Source organism: Hemitrygon akajei, chromosome 32, assembly GCF_048418815.1.
Source record: "Hemitrygon akajei chromosome 32, sHemAka1.3, whole genome shotgun sequence".
Classification (NCBI taxonomy): Eukaryota; Metazoa; Chordata; class Chondrichthyes; order Myliobatiformes; family Dasyatidae; genus Hemitrygon; species Hemitrygon akajei.
In genome coordinates, this window is record NC_133155.1 from 9,946,006 (window position 1) to 9,963,393 (window position 17,388).

At 43.9% G+C, this 17,388-nt stretch overlaps 1 protein-coding gene across 1 annotated transcript in view; it reads right to left on the reverse strand.

Annotated features, from left to right (window-relative positions):
- ldlrap1b (low density lipoprotein receptor adaptor protein 1b) overlaps positions 1-17,388 on the reverse strand; it is a 73,981-nt gene that overhangs the window by 14,211 nt on the left and 42,382 nt on the right. Inside the window, exons 2-5 of the mRNA XM_073034526.1 lie at positions 16,134-16,276; positions 12,631-12,743; positions 4,502-4,616; positions 2,254-2,326 (exon numbers count right to left, since the gene is read on the reverse strand). Of these exons, the coding sequence (XP_072890627.1) occupies positions 2,254-2,326; positions 4,502-4,616; positions 12,631-12,743; positions 16,134-16,276 (444 nt within the window). The remainder of the gene's footprint in view (positions 1-2,253; positions 2,327-4,501; positions 4,617-12,630; positions 12,744-16,133; positions 16,277-17,388) is intronic.

Here is a 17,388-nt window from a genome sequence, read left to right on the forward strand (position 1 = left end):
GTTGTGGGAGGAGCAACTTCTCTCTTGCTGGACAGAGAGAGCCTGTCTGGGATACCAAAGTGCTGGGTTATGGACTGTAGTTTTGAAGGATCCTGGAGATCAAGGTTTTTTTTGGAGGTGGCTTTTGCTTGTATGGTAGGGGGTGGGAGGCATCAGTCTGCTGGCCCAAGTAGGAGGGAGAGGGGTTTTGATGCTTTTGCTGCTGCAAGGGGCAGGCTTTGGGGCATTAATGCTTCTATCATTCATTCTAAGTGATTTCTTATTTCATGGATGTCTGTGAAGAGTAGGATTTTCAGCTTGTATACTGCATACATTCTCTGATATTAAGATAAACCCTAGCGCCTTTATTAAAAAGAAAGTCACTCTGTAATAATTATACAGTGCATTGCTAAAGATGAAAGCAAAACACCAGTCTGCTACCTGGAGTTCACCTAACAAAGGAAAAGGTTTGAACTGTCATCTCCATCTCAAGCCAGTGCATAATCCATCAGTGAACAGCAATATAATTAAATCTCACACCTTCAGACGAGGAGGACGATTAAAAACATCAACAAGATGTGAAAAACAAGCCCTTCCCGTCACCTACTTAAACACGATTGCTTGGTCTTCTGATGATGTTAGCATAAGTCAACCTCAAAACTGAAATGATGGGAACAATTTCTCTGATGAAGTTATTTTGGGTGTGTGGGGGGGTGGGAGAGACAAATAAACATTGTACTGCAGATGGTAATTTCTTGCTGAGAGGGCAAGAGATGATTCATTGCCCCCGAGACTAAAGGATAAACTGGATCAGCTGTGGTTGCTCATCGCTGTTGATCACAGACAGGAGCCGAGCATGAATCTTTTTCCCGGCCTCTGCGATTCTTCTCCAGCCTTGGATGAATATCTCAGGTAAAATCAGAGACCTTCTGCTGCCACATGCTGCCGACCAAGTCTGGCTGAGGCAGACGTTTTCAGGTCAAACTTTAATTATTCAAAAGCACAAGAATGTCTGCAGATGCTGGAAATCCAAAGTGACACACACAAAATGCTGGAGGATCTCAGCAGCATAGATGGAAATGAATAGATAGTCTATGTTTTGGGCCAAGACCCCCCCCCCCTTTATTCCCCTCTCCGACCATTTACTTTGTCTCACCTGCCTGTTACTTCCCCATGGGTTCCTCCTTCCCTCCCCTTTCTCCTGTGGTCCACTCTCCTCTCCTAGCAGATTCCCTCTTCTCACCTTTGACCTTTCCCACCCACCTGGCTTCACCTATCCAGCTAGCCTCCTTCCCCTCCCTCCACCTTCTTGTTACCCGGCATCTTCCCCCCCCCCCTCCTTCTCAGTCCTGAAGAAGGGTCGTGGGGCCAAAATGTCGTTTCCGTGGATGCTGCCTGACCTGCCGAGTTCCTCCATCATTTTGTGTGTGATGCTTGTAGTTATTCAAACCAACTTCTAAAAGTAGAGACGGAGTTGAAGGAGTTAGCATCCTTCATGTGTGGGATCCAAAAGAGCCATCTTCCTTCCTTGTGACATTGAGCAGAGGACCAGGGTCTAGGGACTCCTATCAGCAATGATAACAGAAATACACACAGATCTGAAAAACTTATTCTAAATGTAACACATACAAGCTGCTGGAGGAACTCAGCAGGTCAGGCAGCATCTATGGAAATAAACAAACGGAATACGTTTCAGGCCAAGACCCTTCTTCAGGACGGGAAAGGAAGAGGGAAGACACCAGAATTAGAAGATGGGGGGGGGAGAAAGGGGAACAAGGATAGCTAAGGTGATAGGTGAACCCAAGTGGGTTGTGAAAAATATTTTTTTATTTATTCATTGACATACAGCGTGGAGTAGGCCTTCTGGCCCTTCGAGCTGTGCCGACCAGCAACCCCCCCGATTTAATACTAGCCTAATCACAGGACAATTTACAATGACCAATTAACCTACCAACTGGTATGTGGGAGGAAACCAGAGCACCCGGAGGAAAACCACGCAGTCAGGGGGAGAACATACACATTCCTTACAGGCATTGGCGGGAACTGAACCAGAGTCGTTAGTACTGTAAAGCATTGTACTGGCCACGGCGCTACCGTGCGATTATCAACGGGGCAACAACAGCAACAAAGGTATCACAACGTTAATGGCACTGGATTCAGAGGCAGTTTGTCTTAATTGCAGAACAATTTTGTTGCAACTATGGAGGGGTCAGTAACAAAATATTTTTTTTAAATGTTAATTTTCATCATCTAACCGTGATAACGAAAACCCACCTTCTTTGGCAGCTTGCCAGAATTCGAAAGCTATTTTGAAAGCTTGGGCCACGGTTAATGTCACTGCCTGAGCCTAGGAAGACACAACAGATTAATTAGAGTCAGGTAGCATTCCTGCCTATCACAGGCATAATGGAGAAAGGAAATCTCTTCAAATTTTCATAATATCACAAGCTTTTCTGTTGGATTAACCAAAACTGTGCGACCACTTTACCTAAATTTAGCACTGTAACTTTCCACCATCTTCACAACAACCTCTAGCACGGACTGGAGAGGAAATGTAAGATCGTGAGCTGACAAGAAACTATTTTTAATGGAAGTAATTTGGAAAATGTGTAATTCGGGTGGACGATGGTTGGGTTAAGTTGCTCTCCTATCTTGTCAATTTACTTGGAAATGTTCCATTAGCATGTCCTATTTTTACAAAATTTCTTTACAACAAATATCGGTGCTATACAATATATACAAAACACTGACTAACACAATGACTTCACTACACATACACATTAAACTAAAATGTTCCCATCTCTATCGATGATGGCATTTACACCCCGTGGAGCCCAACGGTCCCAGAACACCTCTAAGGTCGCCGTGGACTGCGCGCATTCCTTAGCACGTCAGGAGACATCATCAGAGCACAATTAACAGTGCATTGTTGATGTCTCCTCGCGTGGTGATGAAACGTCTGCGAGTAAATTGCCTAGACTGGAGAACAACTCAACCCAACCACTGAATTTAATTTGTTGACTGATGACACAAAAAAAAAACACTACCGTGAAAGATAACAGGATTTCACTTTCGTAATTCTACCAGGTATACATTCCAGAAAGGGGAAAAAAAATAATCAGAAATTGAACAAAAATGATCCTTGGTCTTCGAAAGGCGTGCATTTCAAATGTACTGTACAGGCATCTCCTCAGCTGTGCTGCCTGAACTTCTTGCTTCTAACGACAACATCTGCAGTTCTCCTTAGTGACACACTGAGGGGCGGAAATGGAATCCTCGTTACTGGCAAATACAGAACCTGATCTGGTCTCATGGGGATCCTTCTGGAGATAACAAAGTGATGTATTTTGACAGAGCCCATAATTCAGGCTTTTTTTTTAAACAAAAAGAGGACAAGCCCTGTCTGGGATTAATTAGAGACAATCAGAGAAGAATTTTTAGTACTTTTCCTCAATAGATTTAATCTCAGCTCTTTGCAGCCACAGCTGACAGTGGCACGGTTTACGTAGCAACTGGTAATCTCCAAAACAAACCAGTCCAGGGTGAGAAAAAGGCAGATAATGTCTGGAAGATTGCTTTGAATAACCATTCGCATTGCTCATGCCACTAATGAGGAGAGAAACATAAAGGCTTCGGCTACGTCCACACTACACCGGATAAATCCATAACCGAAGCTTCTTCTCTTCGTTTTTACCCTTCGTCCACACTAAAACGGCGTTTTCGTCCCCCAAAACTGAAGCTTTTCGGTAACGCTCTCCAAAGTGTGTATTTTTGAAAACGCTGGATTGGCCGGATCAGTGTGGACGGGGTAACTGGAGAAATCTGAAAACACTATCGGTCGGCAGCGCGCTATTTCATTGTTTTCTTGAACGCAACCTAACAATTTCAGAACAGACGGCAACGAAACTGACGCCAGAAGAGTTAGAAACGTACTTACCAAATACTTTGACCCATAACTTACTGAATAAGTATACTCACTTTGCCCTGTTTTCTGTCCTTGCTCGTATGAAGGTGGTTTACCTATTTATACAAGTACTTCTCTGACTGATGCAGACATGTTTTACACATTTAACAAGGTGTTTTATTAACGTAACAGAGTTAGTCAGTTTTTCAATGTTCGTCGTCAGCCTGGTCATACTGTCCGTGAACTCCTTGTTGGTTGCCTCTGTACGCTCCAGTATTTTTTTTTTACTTTTAAGTTCTCCTGAGTGAAAGCCAACAGCTGCCCGTTGTTTAAGTTTTTCTAGTCTGTAACTGAACAAACACACACCGTCTTTCACAGCGAGATTCGACACCAAACATGTCGCTTGTTTTCGGTAGATGTGTCCTGCGCATGTGCAGTAGCAGGAGATTCGCTGAAATTTTCGTTTCAATGTGGACAGAGATATTTTTAAAAATGCATAGTGTGGACGCCTATCGTTTTTACGCAAAACCGGCGTTTTCTAGTGTGGATGTAGCCTTAGAAGCAGAAGAGGACATGAAGGATAGGGAATGAATCATCAATAAACACACGAGAACTTACCAGTTTTTTCTTAGTACAAAGAAAGGCGTGGCATTCTAATGTCTCATTCAACTGGCTCTGAGCAATGTAGGCAAAAACTTTGTCATGCACTTTGTCTGCAGTGCAATAGGATATCCTGGTTTAAAAAGAAGTTTAATAAAATGGATAAGAAAACAAATTTAAGACAAGCAAGAAAGTAACAAGTTAAATAGCATCAATCTGAATCTCTATGCACTGAATTTAGTTTATCTGTTGAAGATGATAAAGGTGAACAGACCTTGGCTTGCAATGCCCAGACCATTAGGTGTCAATTTAAAATAACTTTGAGACCTTGCCCACAATCAGTGTGCCTATGGCTGAGTGGACTTCGGAACAAGAGGTGCCGGATTCGAATCCGGCTGGCTCCTTGCGTGCTTTCCGCCCCTGCTGGGTTGAGCGTCAAACCAGCAACTCGGCCTCGTAAAGAACAAACACTAAACAAAAGGCAAGGTTGTCGCCCGAGGCGCGGGGAGCAACTTTACCGCAATCTCAAATGCATTTTCCATTTACATAAAAGCTAATCCACTCTTGCAATATAGCGTCCAGGCGCCTCGAACATCATTGAAAGTAGACTCACGTGGAAAGCTGATGGGGGGGTGGGGGGCAGGTGAGGTGAAGAGCAGGAAGGAAATGTTTATTTTATTTTATAGGGGTAGGCCCTTCTGGCCCTTCGAGCAGGGCAGCTCAGCAGTCCCCTAATTTAATCCTAGCCTAGTCACAGGACAATTTACAATGACCAAATAACCTACCAACTGGTACGTGTGGACTGTGGGAAACTCCTTACAGGCAGCGGCGGGAATTGAACCTGGGTCACTGGTACCGTAAAGCGTTGTGCTAACCACTACACTACTGTGCTGCCCTGTGTTGAGCAAAGGGAGGGGTGAAACTTTCTGGTAAAAGCAAGCCAGGAAAAAGAAGCCACAGTAAGAAGGAGGGGGAAGGGGAAAGAGTAGAGGCTGGCAGGTGATAGATGAAACCAGGAAAGGCCTTCTTATTCTGGCTTCTGCCCTCTGTCCTTCCCACAGTCCTAGTGAAGGGCCTCAAACCAAACTGTATCTACTTATTCTCCTCCGTAGGTGCTGCTGAGTTCCCCCCCGGCATTTTCTGCACCTTGCTCCGGATTTCCAGCAGCTGCAGAATCTCGTGTGTTTAAGATCGACAGGTATACGGGTGGAGAACTCTAGCTGAGGTAAAATAAAGGACCACCTGCAGAAGAGCTAAGCAAACAGACCAAATGAGTTTTCATCTGGAAGGACATCTCACTGACCTTGCAGAAATTACTAAGGAAGCTGAAGGTGAAGGAGAAAGTGGAAAATTATATCTTTATATATACTTAGCAAACGAGCTTTGAGTAGGCCCTTCTGGTCGGCTCGTTGAACTACCCAACCCAGTAACCCCAACAATCCCGATTTTACCCTAGCCTCATCACAGGACAAATTACAATGTCCAATTAACCTACCCGGTACGTCTTTGGACTGTGGGAGGAAACCGGAGCACCCGGAGGAAAGCCCACACATTCCTCGGGGAGGACGTACAGAGACTCCTCACACAATGACACCCGCTTTGAACTCTAACCTTTGACACCCCAAACTGTAAAAATGTCGCGCTAACAGCGACACTGCCAGGGAGCCTATTATGTAAGAGTAAATTGCTTAACAGAATAAAAGGCCATGGGGTTCAGACCAGATAGCATATCACTTTTAACACAGAACAGAGAAGAGTAGAGCATAGGAACAGGCCATTTGGCCTACATTGTTGTGCTGAACCTGCTAAAAAGCCAATCCAAAACACACAAATACTAATGCCTCCTATTATTTTCTCCAAATAATTATCAAAAGAGACTAACATGAATCGGCTGGATAAAATAACAACGTAAGTGTTTAAGACTCCGGTGAATGCCACAATTGATGGTGGCGAGATTGGAAACAGATGCAGAGTGGAAATTTTCTTAGGGGTGTTGAAATTATGATGGTTTAATTACAGCACCCACCTCCTTTCAGATTATCTTTGAGTTCAGTGAACATTCAAGGAGTAAAGTCAGGATTCCAGCCTCCCTGAATCAAGATTCATTAATCATCATTAATGTGATTCACAACATCAGAGGCAAGATTTTCGCAATCGGCGTGTGGTTTAGGGAGTGGACCGCTAAAACAAACCCACATCCTGAAAGGATATATGGTCCTACAGCATCTATACATGGCATCTGGTGTGAATGCACTGTAATTGGGTTATTGACAGGCACGTAGTCTTCCTGCCCTTTGGAGAAGAGCTGGCCTGATGTCGAAGTGGTCAAAGTTCACACTTCTGTGAACGCCAGGCTTCAACGGCTCCTCCTAAGCTGTGCAGTAACTAAGATGTCCCCCCGCACATAGCTTTCATCGCGATGTAGCAGGAAGTTTTCTTCATATATTTCAAGTGTCAGAGTGGTGGGGTCTCTACCAAAGGCACTCCTTTCCTCCGCTAGCCTGCAGGTCACCCTTGGACAAGGTGTGGCCCCTGCTTAGCCGCTGATCAGGGTCAGGTGAAGCCCTGGGAGCAGGTGGTGGATGGTCGTATGAGCAGCCGGTACAGATCACAAGTCCTGGTTCCATGACCACTGACGCCAGGCAGACAATCTCTGAAGGGTATTGATAATGGCTGGGCTCACCCGTCTTGTAAAGACACTGCCCAGCAGAAGGCAATGGCAAACCACTTCTGGAGAAAAAATTGCCAAAAACAATTATGGTCATAAGATCATGATAGCCCAAGTCATAGGACATGGCACATAATGATGATGATAATTAAAGTGCCGCACAGTTTTCAGGTCTTACAAAATTCCCCGCTCAGAGCAATGGTTGGTTCATGCAGCTGAAAAAAAATTAGAGGGAATGTTAAAGACAAGGCAAGATTGTTTCTTGTTTTTAGTCCAGTAGTTCTAAAAGAATCAACAATGGCAAATGGTATGTTCCTCTTTTGAGATGTGGGAGATTGGGGAGCTGTCAGGTGTACAAGAAGCCTCACAACAGCACCTCCTCTCCGACCACGTGGATCAGATGGACCCCCTGAGGGCAATAGGCCGGTGAGAGTTACATCAGTGGTAGGGAAATTTACTTAAGGCTCTTTGGAACAGGATCTATTCATAGGGGGGAAAAAATCTTTGCTTTATTCAGGATAGTCAGCATGATTTTGTGCAAGGGAGGTCATTTTCTTTAAAACATGATTGGGAATTTCTGAGGAGGTGACGAAGATGATGAGAGTAGAATAGAGGATATTGTATATACAAAATTTGGTAAAGCTTTTGACAGGGTCTCTTGTGGTCTGTTAATCCAAAAGATTAAGGCACATGAGAGATGCATAGTGTCTTCATGGATTAGATTTTACGATTGCCATGGAAGACAAAGACGGAAGGGTGTTATTCTAACACACGTGGCCTATGAGCAGTGCTGTCCTGCAGAGCAGAAACAGGCAGGTGTGGTCAAGAGGTTCAGTTGTTGTTCAGACCAAACATCAGAATTGAGAAGAAATCTGATCTAAATGACTTTGATGGTGGAAAGATTGTTGGTGCCTGACAGGTGGTTTGAGTATCTCATAAGCAGCTGATCTCCTGGGATTTTCACAGACAACAGTCTCTAAACCAGGGATTCCCAATCCTTTTTATGCTACGGACCAATATCACTAAGCATGGGACCCACAAGAAACCCCCCGCTCTAGAGTTTATGGAGAATGGGGCAAAAAACAAAAAACATTCACTGAGCAGCAGTTCTGTGGGCAAAAACAGCTTGTTAATGAGAGAGGTCAGTGGCTAGACTGGAAGGCAACAGTAATTCAAATAGCCAAGTGTTACAACAGTGCTGTGCAAAATACAACCATGTTGATAAGCTACAGCAGGAGAAGACCGCAAACATATACTCCGTGGCTACTGAGTATATATCATTTGGATGCAAAAGTAGATAGACTGGTTAGTAAATGTGCAGATGACATGAAAATTAGCGGAGTCCTGGATAGTGTGCAAGATTATAAACGGGTTGAAAATATGCATGGAGCAATAATGGCATTTGGAATTCAATTTGGACAAGTGTGAGGTGTCGCACTTTGGGAGGTCATTTATACGAAGAAAGTGTTGAGTAAATGGCAGGACCTTTGATGTGCAGAGGGCTCTTGAATATTTCCAGGCAGATATCCATCGGTCAGGGAATCGAGTATAACACTCAGGAAGTAATGCCGCAGCTGTTAAAAATTTTGGTTAGATTTGAATATTGTTTGCAATTCTGGTCACCACATTGTGACAAGGATGTGGAAGTTTTGGAGAGGGTGTAACATTGCAGTAGGGTGTATCAGCTGGAAGGAGAGCTTCAACAAACTCGGACTCTTTTCTCAAAGCATTAGTGGCTGAGGGGGCAATGTGATAGGTAGATATAAAATTATGAGAGACCCAGATAAGGTAGGTAGGCAAGGTCTTTTTATACCCTGGGTTAGAAATCTCAAATACTAGCAGGCATATCTTTGAGAGAGGGGTTTCCCAACTTGGGGTCCACAGACCCCCTGGTTAACGGTATGGGTCCTTGACATAAGAAAAAGGTTGGGAGCCCCTGCTTAAAGGTGAGGAAGGATAAATTTAAAGGCAATTAACAAGATTTTTTGGGGGGTGAGTGTTAGGTTCCTGAATCGCTCTAGCAGGGGAGGAGGTAGATGGTAGGTACAATAGAAATATTTAGGTGGTATTTCGGCAGATATATAAAGAGGCAAGGGAAGTAACAATTGTGACTGCAAGGATTTCCTCTGGGTGCTCCGATCCTTTCCCCACAGCCCAAAGATGTACCGGATAATAGGTTAATTGGTCATCGTAGATTAGGCTACAGTTAAATGGCTGAGATGCTCGTTGGAACGGAAAGGACCGTTCTGTGCTGAATCTCTACAATGACATATAGACCATGCAAGGGCAGATGGGATTAGTTTAAACTGTCAGGCCAAACTGTGGGCTGGAGGTTCTGTTCCTGCGCTGTGTTTTGTGTCTAAGAACAACTCCAAGAAGAATTTTCACCAATATATCCTCATCTTAACTGTCCTGCATTTTCTTAAGTGTTGGAACACCAGAATACTCCGGCTGCTTGGCAGCAGAGCATGCTCTCCAGTTACTTTTGGAGCCATTGAAGAGACTGACTGACTTGGCTTACTCACTTCTCTCTTCCGGCCCTTTGAGCCACGCCACTCAGCAACCCCCGAATTAACCCCCGTCTAATCAGGGGACAATTTACAATGACCAATTCACCTACCAATCGGTACAACTTTGGACTGTGGGAGGAAACCAGAGCACCCGGAGGAAACCTATGCACCCTATGAGGAGGGCATACAGACACTTTACACATCACATTGAAATTGTACTCTGAACTTCAATGCCCCGAGCTGAGATAGCATTGTGCTGACCGCTACATTATCGTGGTAGCGGTATCATTTACCGCACAGTGAATGCGTCAACAATTCCCCGATTATATCAAGCACTAGTAAATGAAGGCAACTGGACTTGCCGTGTTGTCTAGAAGACGTCTCGCCACTCATCCGAAAGGCTTCTTCAGTTCTGATCCATGGTGGGTAGTTTTCTGTTTTTTAAACTCCGTGAGTTGTGAGGTATAGCAATCACATGAGGGTCGTTAAGAGTTAAAGCAGTAATGAGACTTATCTTTGCATGAACTGAGGTGCAAATTGTTGTGGAGACCCTGGGACAGAGATGTCAAGACTGCATTAGATGTTAGCTGGTAGGTGGTGTCGTACCCCACCCCCTCTGTTCAGGGTTGTTTTCCAGTTTGACAAAAATGGCTTCTTTAACCCCCTTTCAAACCACCCGTCCTCCCTGTAAAAACTGTGCACATTGTTATCATCAAAGAAGTGTCCCTAGTCCTTTAGATGTAGATATACGGCCGAGTCTTGACCTGAGGTGTTAGTGTTGGGCCATCCACTTGTGAAGTTGTTTTGTCTCGCTGACACACAGATCTGTGCAGTTCTCGCTGCATTGGATAACACGTGCAATATTGCTTCGTTTACGACTGGGTGCAGGATCCTTGGGGTGGACGAGTTTCTGCCCGAGTGTGTTTGTAGGTTTGAAAAAGACAGGGATTTGGTGTTCGTTGAAATTCCTTCTGAGTTTCTCTGAAACTCCAGCTACGTATGGGATGACGGTGCTTTTCTGTCAGCCGCTGTTGGGATGATGTCCCTGCTGGTTTTTGTTGACGCCTTGATGAAGGCCCAGTCAGGGTGGGCAGCAACAAGTTTACCCAGCATGGATCAGAGCTGAAGAAGCCTCTCGGATGAGTAGCAAAATATCTTCTACACAACACAGCAAGTCCAGTTGCCTTGATTTACGACTGCTTGAGATACAATGACCTGTATGACTGAGAACCTTCATAGACACATTGCTAGTTCACCAATCACTTTTTCTGGAGGAGTGATAGATGTGCTAACGTAAAAGGACCCACAACTTTTAAAAGGTTATCCATAATTTTTCCATTAAGTTGGAGCCAGGATAAAACAGAGAGTTTGCATCACCAGTAATAGAGCTGGAAGAGGTGCCGTGACTCCAATGACCCGGGTTCACCCTGACCGCTGGTGCCACTTATATCGAGTTTGCACTGCTCCCAATGTGCCTGGGTGCTTCCACCTCCTCCCATGTGTAAAAACTTGCGGGTTGTGGAGTCTGAAGTGGTTCAGCAGGTCAAATTTGAATTTGAAGACTGAATATAACTTTAATGCTAAGACACTCGGCAGCGTGGAGGATCAGTGAGGTCTTGGACCCTCAAAACTGCTGTGCAGGTTGACAGTGTTGTTAAGAAGGCTATCTTGAACGATAGGATTCAGTTCAAGAGCCGTGAGGTAATGTTACAGTTATATAGGCCTTAGTTAGAACCCTCTTGTGGAGTACTGTGTTCAGTTCTGGTCACCTCACTACAGGAAGGATGTGGATACTATAGAGAGAGTGCAGAGGAGATTCACAAGGATGCTGCCTGGATTGGGGAGCATGCCTTATGAGAATAGGTTGGGTGAACTCGGCCTTTTCTACTTGGAGCGACGGAGGATGAGAGGTGACCTGATAGAGGTGAATAAGATGATGAGAGGCATTGATCATGTGGATAGCCAGAGGCTTTTTCCCAGGGCAGAAATGGCTAACATGAGGGGGCATAGCTTTACGGTGCTTGGAAGCAGGTACAAGGGGGATATCAGGGGTAAGTTTTACACACAGAGAGTGGTGGGTGTGTGGAATGCACTGCCGGCAACGGTGGTAGAGGCGGATACAATAGGGTCTTTTAAGAGACTCTTAGACAGGTACATGGAGCTTAGAATGTTGGGCTATGTGGTAGAGTAATTCTAGGCAGTTTCTAGAGTAGGTTAGTTGGTCTGCACAACATTGTGGACCAAAGGGCCTGTAATTTGCTGTTGATTTCTATGTTCTGTGTTGCTAGGTTACTGGCTGCTGCGTGTGGGCCACAGTGTGCCATGAGGGTAAAATCTGGGAGAGAAACGATGGGAATGCAAGTTGGTTAAGTTATAAGGAAAATATAGGTAGCGTAGTGATTAGCACGATGCTTTACAGTAACGGTGACCCGGGTCAAATTCCCACCGCTGTCTGTAAGGAGCTTGTACGTTCTCCCCGTGGGATTTTCACACACAACAGTCTCTAGAGCTTACAGAGGATGGTGAGAGAAACAAAACAGAACGTCCAGCAAGCGGCAGTTCTGTAGGTGAAAACTCCTTGTTAATGAGAGAGGTCAAAGGAGAATGGCTAGACTGCTTCAAGCCGACTGTAACTCAAATATCCACGTGTTACAACAGTGCTCCTAAAAAAAGTCAAATGTGCTTGTGAAAAGGGACAATCTATTCCTCACCCCACACCACCAAGATTGAGAAGATTACTTCATAAAAGTTGTCACAATTAAAGCCCAGCTCCTTAAATATCTGCTTCTAACAGTCACTTTTGTGTAGACTGATTGCAGGAGATGATAAACACATAAATTAGGCAATCTCTTCCTTTTTCAAAGATAATACATAATAATTTTTAAAAAGAAATGCCACATGACCATAAGAGTTCCTCAACCAATTCGCTAACTAGTGTGTCAAAGTGCTGGAACGGAAATGCCCTGTACCTGTAGATGGAGACGTTTTCTATTAATTCATTACTGGTCCCATCGTGTAGAATTATTCCTCGTGGTGACACAGTCAACACCACTTTCTGAAATTTCTTCCCACTTGCTTTAGCCTATGTGAAACAAAAAGCTTCATTTTAAATACAATTCCTGGTGATGGGATCAGAGAACAGCTCTTTGAACACGTTTCAATAGTTTCAGCATGGCTATTTCCGGCAGAATTCCAGATTTTGAACGTTCACACAAGCCAGGGGTGGTGGTGGAGATCAGCTCTCGCTACCTATCAAATACTCCCAGTGGAGTGCGTCTCAAAATTGACAATCGAGTCCAGCTCTTAGCCTTCATGTGTGACTTGGCTACTAATCCCGACAGAACAATTTCTACTGATAGGAGAAGGGGTAAAGTTGGGTTATCGGCGCCTTAAAATGAGTTGCGTTGGGCAGGTGGGCCTCATCGGCTGTGGTTGGCAGCTCGTCTAGGAGAAGGAAAACTCCGATCTCAAACCTCCGCTGCCCTGCGGCTATTCCCACTCATGGAGAAGGCTTCAGGAGTAAACGCTGAGGGAAATATCTGGAACTGGAGTCCCTAAGGCAGTCCTACATTGGTGCCAAGCTACTTCAGTGCCTGCCATTCCTTTGGTTTCATAAGATGCGTGGAGAAGGGGAGCTTGCTGCGTGGACAACAGCTTGTACTGCTCTGGCTTTGGGTTGCTAGACACTAGGAACGTGGCTTCCATGGTCAATCCAGTCCAATGCGGGCCTCAGAAAATAGGATATGACTGGGAGAAAAAAAAGGAACGAGGAAGAAATTCCATTATTTCTAGCCTTAATCAAGTTGTCTATTACCCGTAAGCAAAAAGTGAATTAGAATTCTGTTGGAGAAACTGTTAGCATTCCCATGTAATCAAAGTCTAAGTCGAGTTTATTATCACAAGAGAAACACTTTAAAGATAAGTTTTACAAGTTTATGAGTGAGTGAGTGAGTGAAAAACTGTATCGGTCCCTGCCATGGGTTCATCAGCTACGTGGAGAATGAGAGCGTGCTGTCTGGTCATCAGCTTGCTCTCCATGATGTACTGCCCCGGCTTGCGTATTGGTCAACATGTCATGTGGACAGGTAGGAAGCAATATCCAGGTTCGACCCCGAGCAACGAAGAATCAGTCATTCCAGATTTTGTTGACAGGAGGATACGTTTCTCTGAAACCATGGAATATTATTTAGAAGGTTTAGTGTGCTGACTCCAAGTAATAGCAGAAGCTAGTTTTCGATAAGTTCAGTTTTCGATTAGTTAAGCAGAACGGGTTGTCACAAGAAGAGCATACAATCCACAACCACACACATCTGTCAGCTGGGTCACAAGAGATTTAAAAAAAAAGAGAACTCAAGAATTGTCCAGGATCAGAATTGGGATCCACGAATTTTTTTAAAAAGTCTGCATTTTAAGTTAACTCATTGATTTTAGCAGTGGAGTACACATCACTATAGACATCACTTCATAGCGATTTGGCCCGCTATATGTTGAACTGAGATCCAGGCTTTTGGGCCTACGCCAGTTGCCCCGGCGATTCGTGTCTATGGACTCAATTTGGTTCAGAATGCTGTTGCTCACTTCTATTGGTTGCATGGTTTGTGTTTTTTTCTCTTTCTCCGCACATTGGGCGTTGGTCTTTTCATTTTTTAAAAATTGGATTCTTTCGGGTTTCTTGCTTTTTTGCTCAAGCTTGTATAATTTATACATACTTTGATAGTCAATGCACTTTGAACTACAGGCATTGGGTAAAGGTGGCTGCTAGTGTCAAATATTTAGACCTGGAAAAAACATTTAAGAAATTGGTTCATTTCAAAAGAATGGGTTCAAAGAAGATTGAAATAAGACAGATATTCAGCTACAGGTAATGGAACGAAAACCACGGTAGAGTAGCGGTTAGCGTGATGCTGTTACAACTCGGGCCACGCTGGACTGCAGAGTCCAATTCCAGCACTGTTTTGTAATGATGGTCAATTGGGGTTGTGGGGTTGCTGAGGCAACATGGCTCAAAGGGCCTACTCTGCACTGTATCACTAAGTAAATAAATGCTTGATAAATAAATATATAAAACTGTAAAACGCTATTTAAAACAAAATTTAAGAAAATGCTGGAAATACTTAAATGGGTCAGCCTGCATCTGTGGGAAGTGAAACAGGGCTAATACTTCTGGTCAGAATAGACACACAAACCTGGAATACTTTATACAGAACTCCTGAATATAGCCTTCATATACCATCCACGTACCTATCCAAACTTCTCTTAAATGTTGAAGTTGAGCTCACATGCACCACTTGCATTGGCAGCTCATTCCACACTCTCAGAGTGAAGACGTTTCCCCTCATGTTCCCCTTAAACTTTTCGCCTTTAACCCATGACCTCCAGTTGTTGTCCCACCTAACCTCAGTAGAAAAGCCTGCTCGTATTTGTCATTTATATCCCTATACAGAATTATGAGCTCTGTCAAATCTCCTCCTTTCATTGCGTATTTAATCAGTGTGCATCAATATATTATTACTAATATAAACAAGGACCATCTTCATGATCTTGTTTAATAACGGGTGAATGCTATCTTTATTTGTCTTCCTGCTCTGTGTTGTTGGAGTTCATAATCTCCAGCTTCAATCAGACTACATTCATTCATATTTTCTCTCTCTCTCTCCCCCCCCCCCCCCCCCAAAATAAGCACCACTGCAGATTGTAACATTGAAACAGCGAGCTGTTGGCCTCCTCTCTCGCTGTGGCAGGAGTGATAACTCTGTCTCCTTCATTAGTGAGAGAGAGGGCCTGTTGAGGCGTTGGCATGAACAGTAGTTTTTGACAGGCCTACTGATCGTGGTCTTTGGCAGCTTGCCGTTGCTTTGTAGGTAGTGGGAGTCGGAGGCTTTCTGCTGGAACAAGTGGGGAGGGGAGAGGCAGGAAGGGTTCATCCTTTGCTGTTGCTTGTGCCTGGGAGGGAGGAGTGGGGCATTGGGGTTCTAATGTTTTTCTGTCATTCATTCTTTGTTTTTTTTTTCTCTCTGTTTCATGGATGTTTGTGAAGAGTAAGAATTTCAGGTTGTATACTGTATACATTCTCTGATATTAAATTGAACTATTCATTTAGTTATGATTTTCTTTTGCAATACCTACAGTACCTCAGTGCAGGATGGTCTGCCAGGATGACACACCAATTAAAAAGTTTTCCACTGCAACTTGGTACATGTGACAATAACAAACCAATTATTAATTTTGGATCCGGTGCTTGGTTCGAAGGTTTAATATGCCAGTTCCTGATAGTGACAGAAGCTAATTTTGAAATTCATAAGCTCAAGTTTTCGATCAAGCACAAATGCAGAAGTGGACTCTGCATAAGTGACGTGTTCCACAATGACACCTCATTTCGTTCAGATGTTCACTCCCAGGAAAACTCCATGCTTTCATGTCCCCATAATCAAGCATTCAAAATGTACAATGTAGACAACAAATCATGCATTACCATAGCAACTATCCTTCGGACAGCGGCAGAAGACATATCCTCCCCCTTCGGTTCTTCAACTAGGGTCATGCCCAGATACTTCAGATTAAATATCATTCCTTCCTGGAGTGATTCCCTTGTATCTGTCCAGTTTTCTGGCAACTCTTGGGAGGGAAAGAAAAGGAAAGTAGGTTAAGACATGCAAGTTCGAAGCTGCCGTTAGCAAGCAAGTTCAGATTCTTTTGTACCTTTTTGTTTAAATCAGAGGCTACAAGATTTAACACAACTTTGCAGTAGATTTTCCACTTGTTCTTGCTGGAGGACTTCTCCAGTTACCTGAACTCGGTGATCCGATGGGAAAGGATTACCTGTTGCACTCATTCGAAAAAACACTAAATTAGAAACGAGTCCCATCACCAAATCAAGTTTGGGTGGCATTGTTAGCACAACGATTTATAGTACCAGCGACACGGGTTCACTTCCCAACGCTGCCTGTAAGGACATTTTCCCCCTGACCACATGGGTTTCCCTTGGGGTGCTCCGGTTCTCTCCCCCCGCCCCCCCCCCCTTACAGTCTGAAGACATAATGGTCGGTTGGTTAATTGGTCATTGTATTAGGCTAGGGTTAAATCCGGGGTTACTGGATCTACAGCTCGAAGGGCCTATTCTGCACTGGATCTTACTAACTACTAATTATCATTCAGCAGCTTTATGAACTAGTTTGTTTGCAAAGCCTTGTAGAGGCTTTTAAACCAAAAGCTCTATTTTCTAGGTGCAAAGATATCAATTCAGAAGAGTGAGGGACAACCTCATTGACACCTATTGAATGTTGAAAGGCCTCGGTAGAGTAGATGTGGACAGCATGTTTCCTATAGTTGGGGAGTCTAAGACCAGAGAACTTTCTTTAGCCAGAGAGTAGAGAATCTGTGGAATTGCTCTATGCAACAAGTTACATTTTGTTAATCCATGATAATCTTTTTGTATTTGCACAGTTTGTTGTCTTTTGCACACTGGTTGAACGCCCAAGTTGCCGCAGTCTTTCATCGATCTTATTATGGTTTTACTGAGTATGCCTAGACGAAAACGAATCTCAGGGTTTTATATGGTGATGTATATGTACTTTGACATTTACTTTGATCTTTTTGAACTTTTGAAAACAAGTTTGAGAGAAGTTGCAGAAAATACATCATCAAAACGAGTGAAGTTTGCACTCGACTCTCCAAAAGCAGATAAGGTACACGTCCAGGCGTGTACATCAAAACCTCAAAGCATGCAA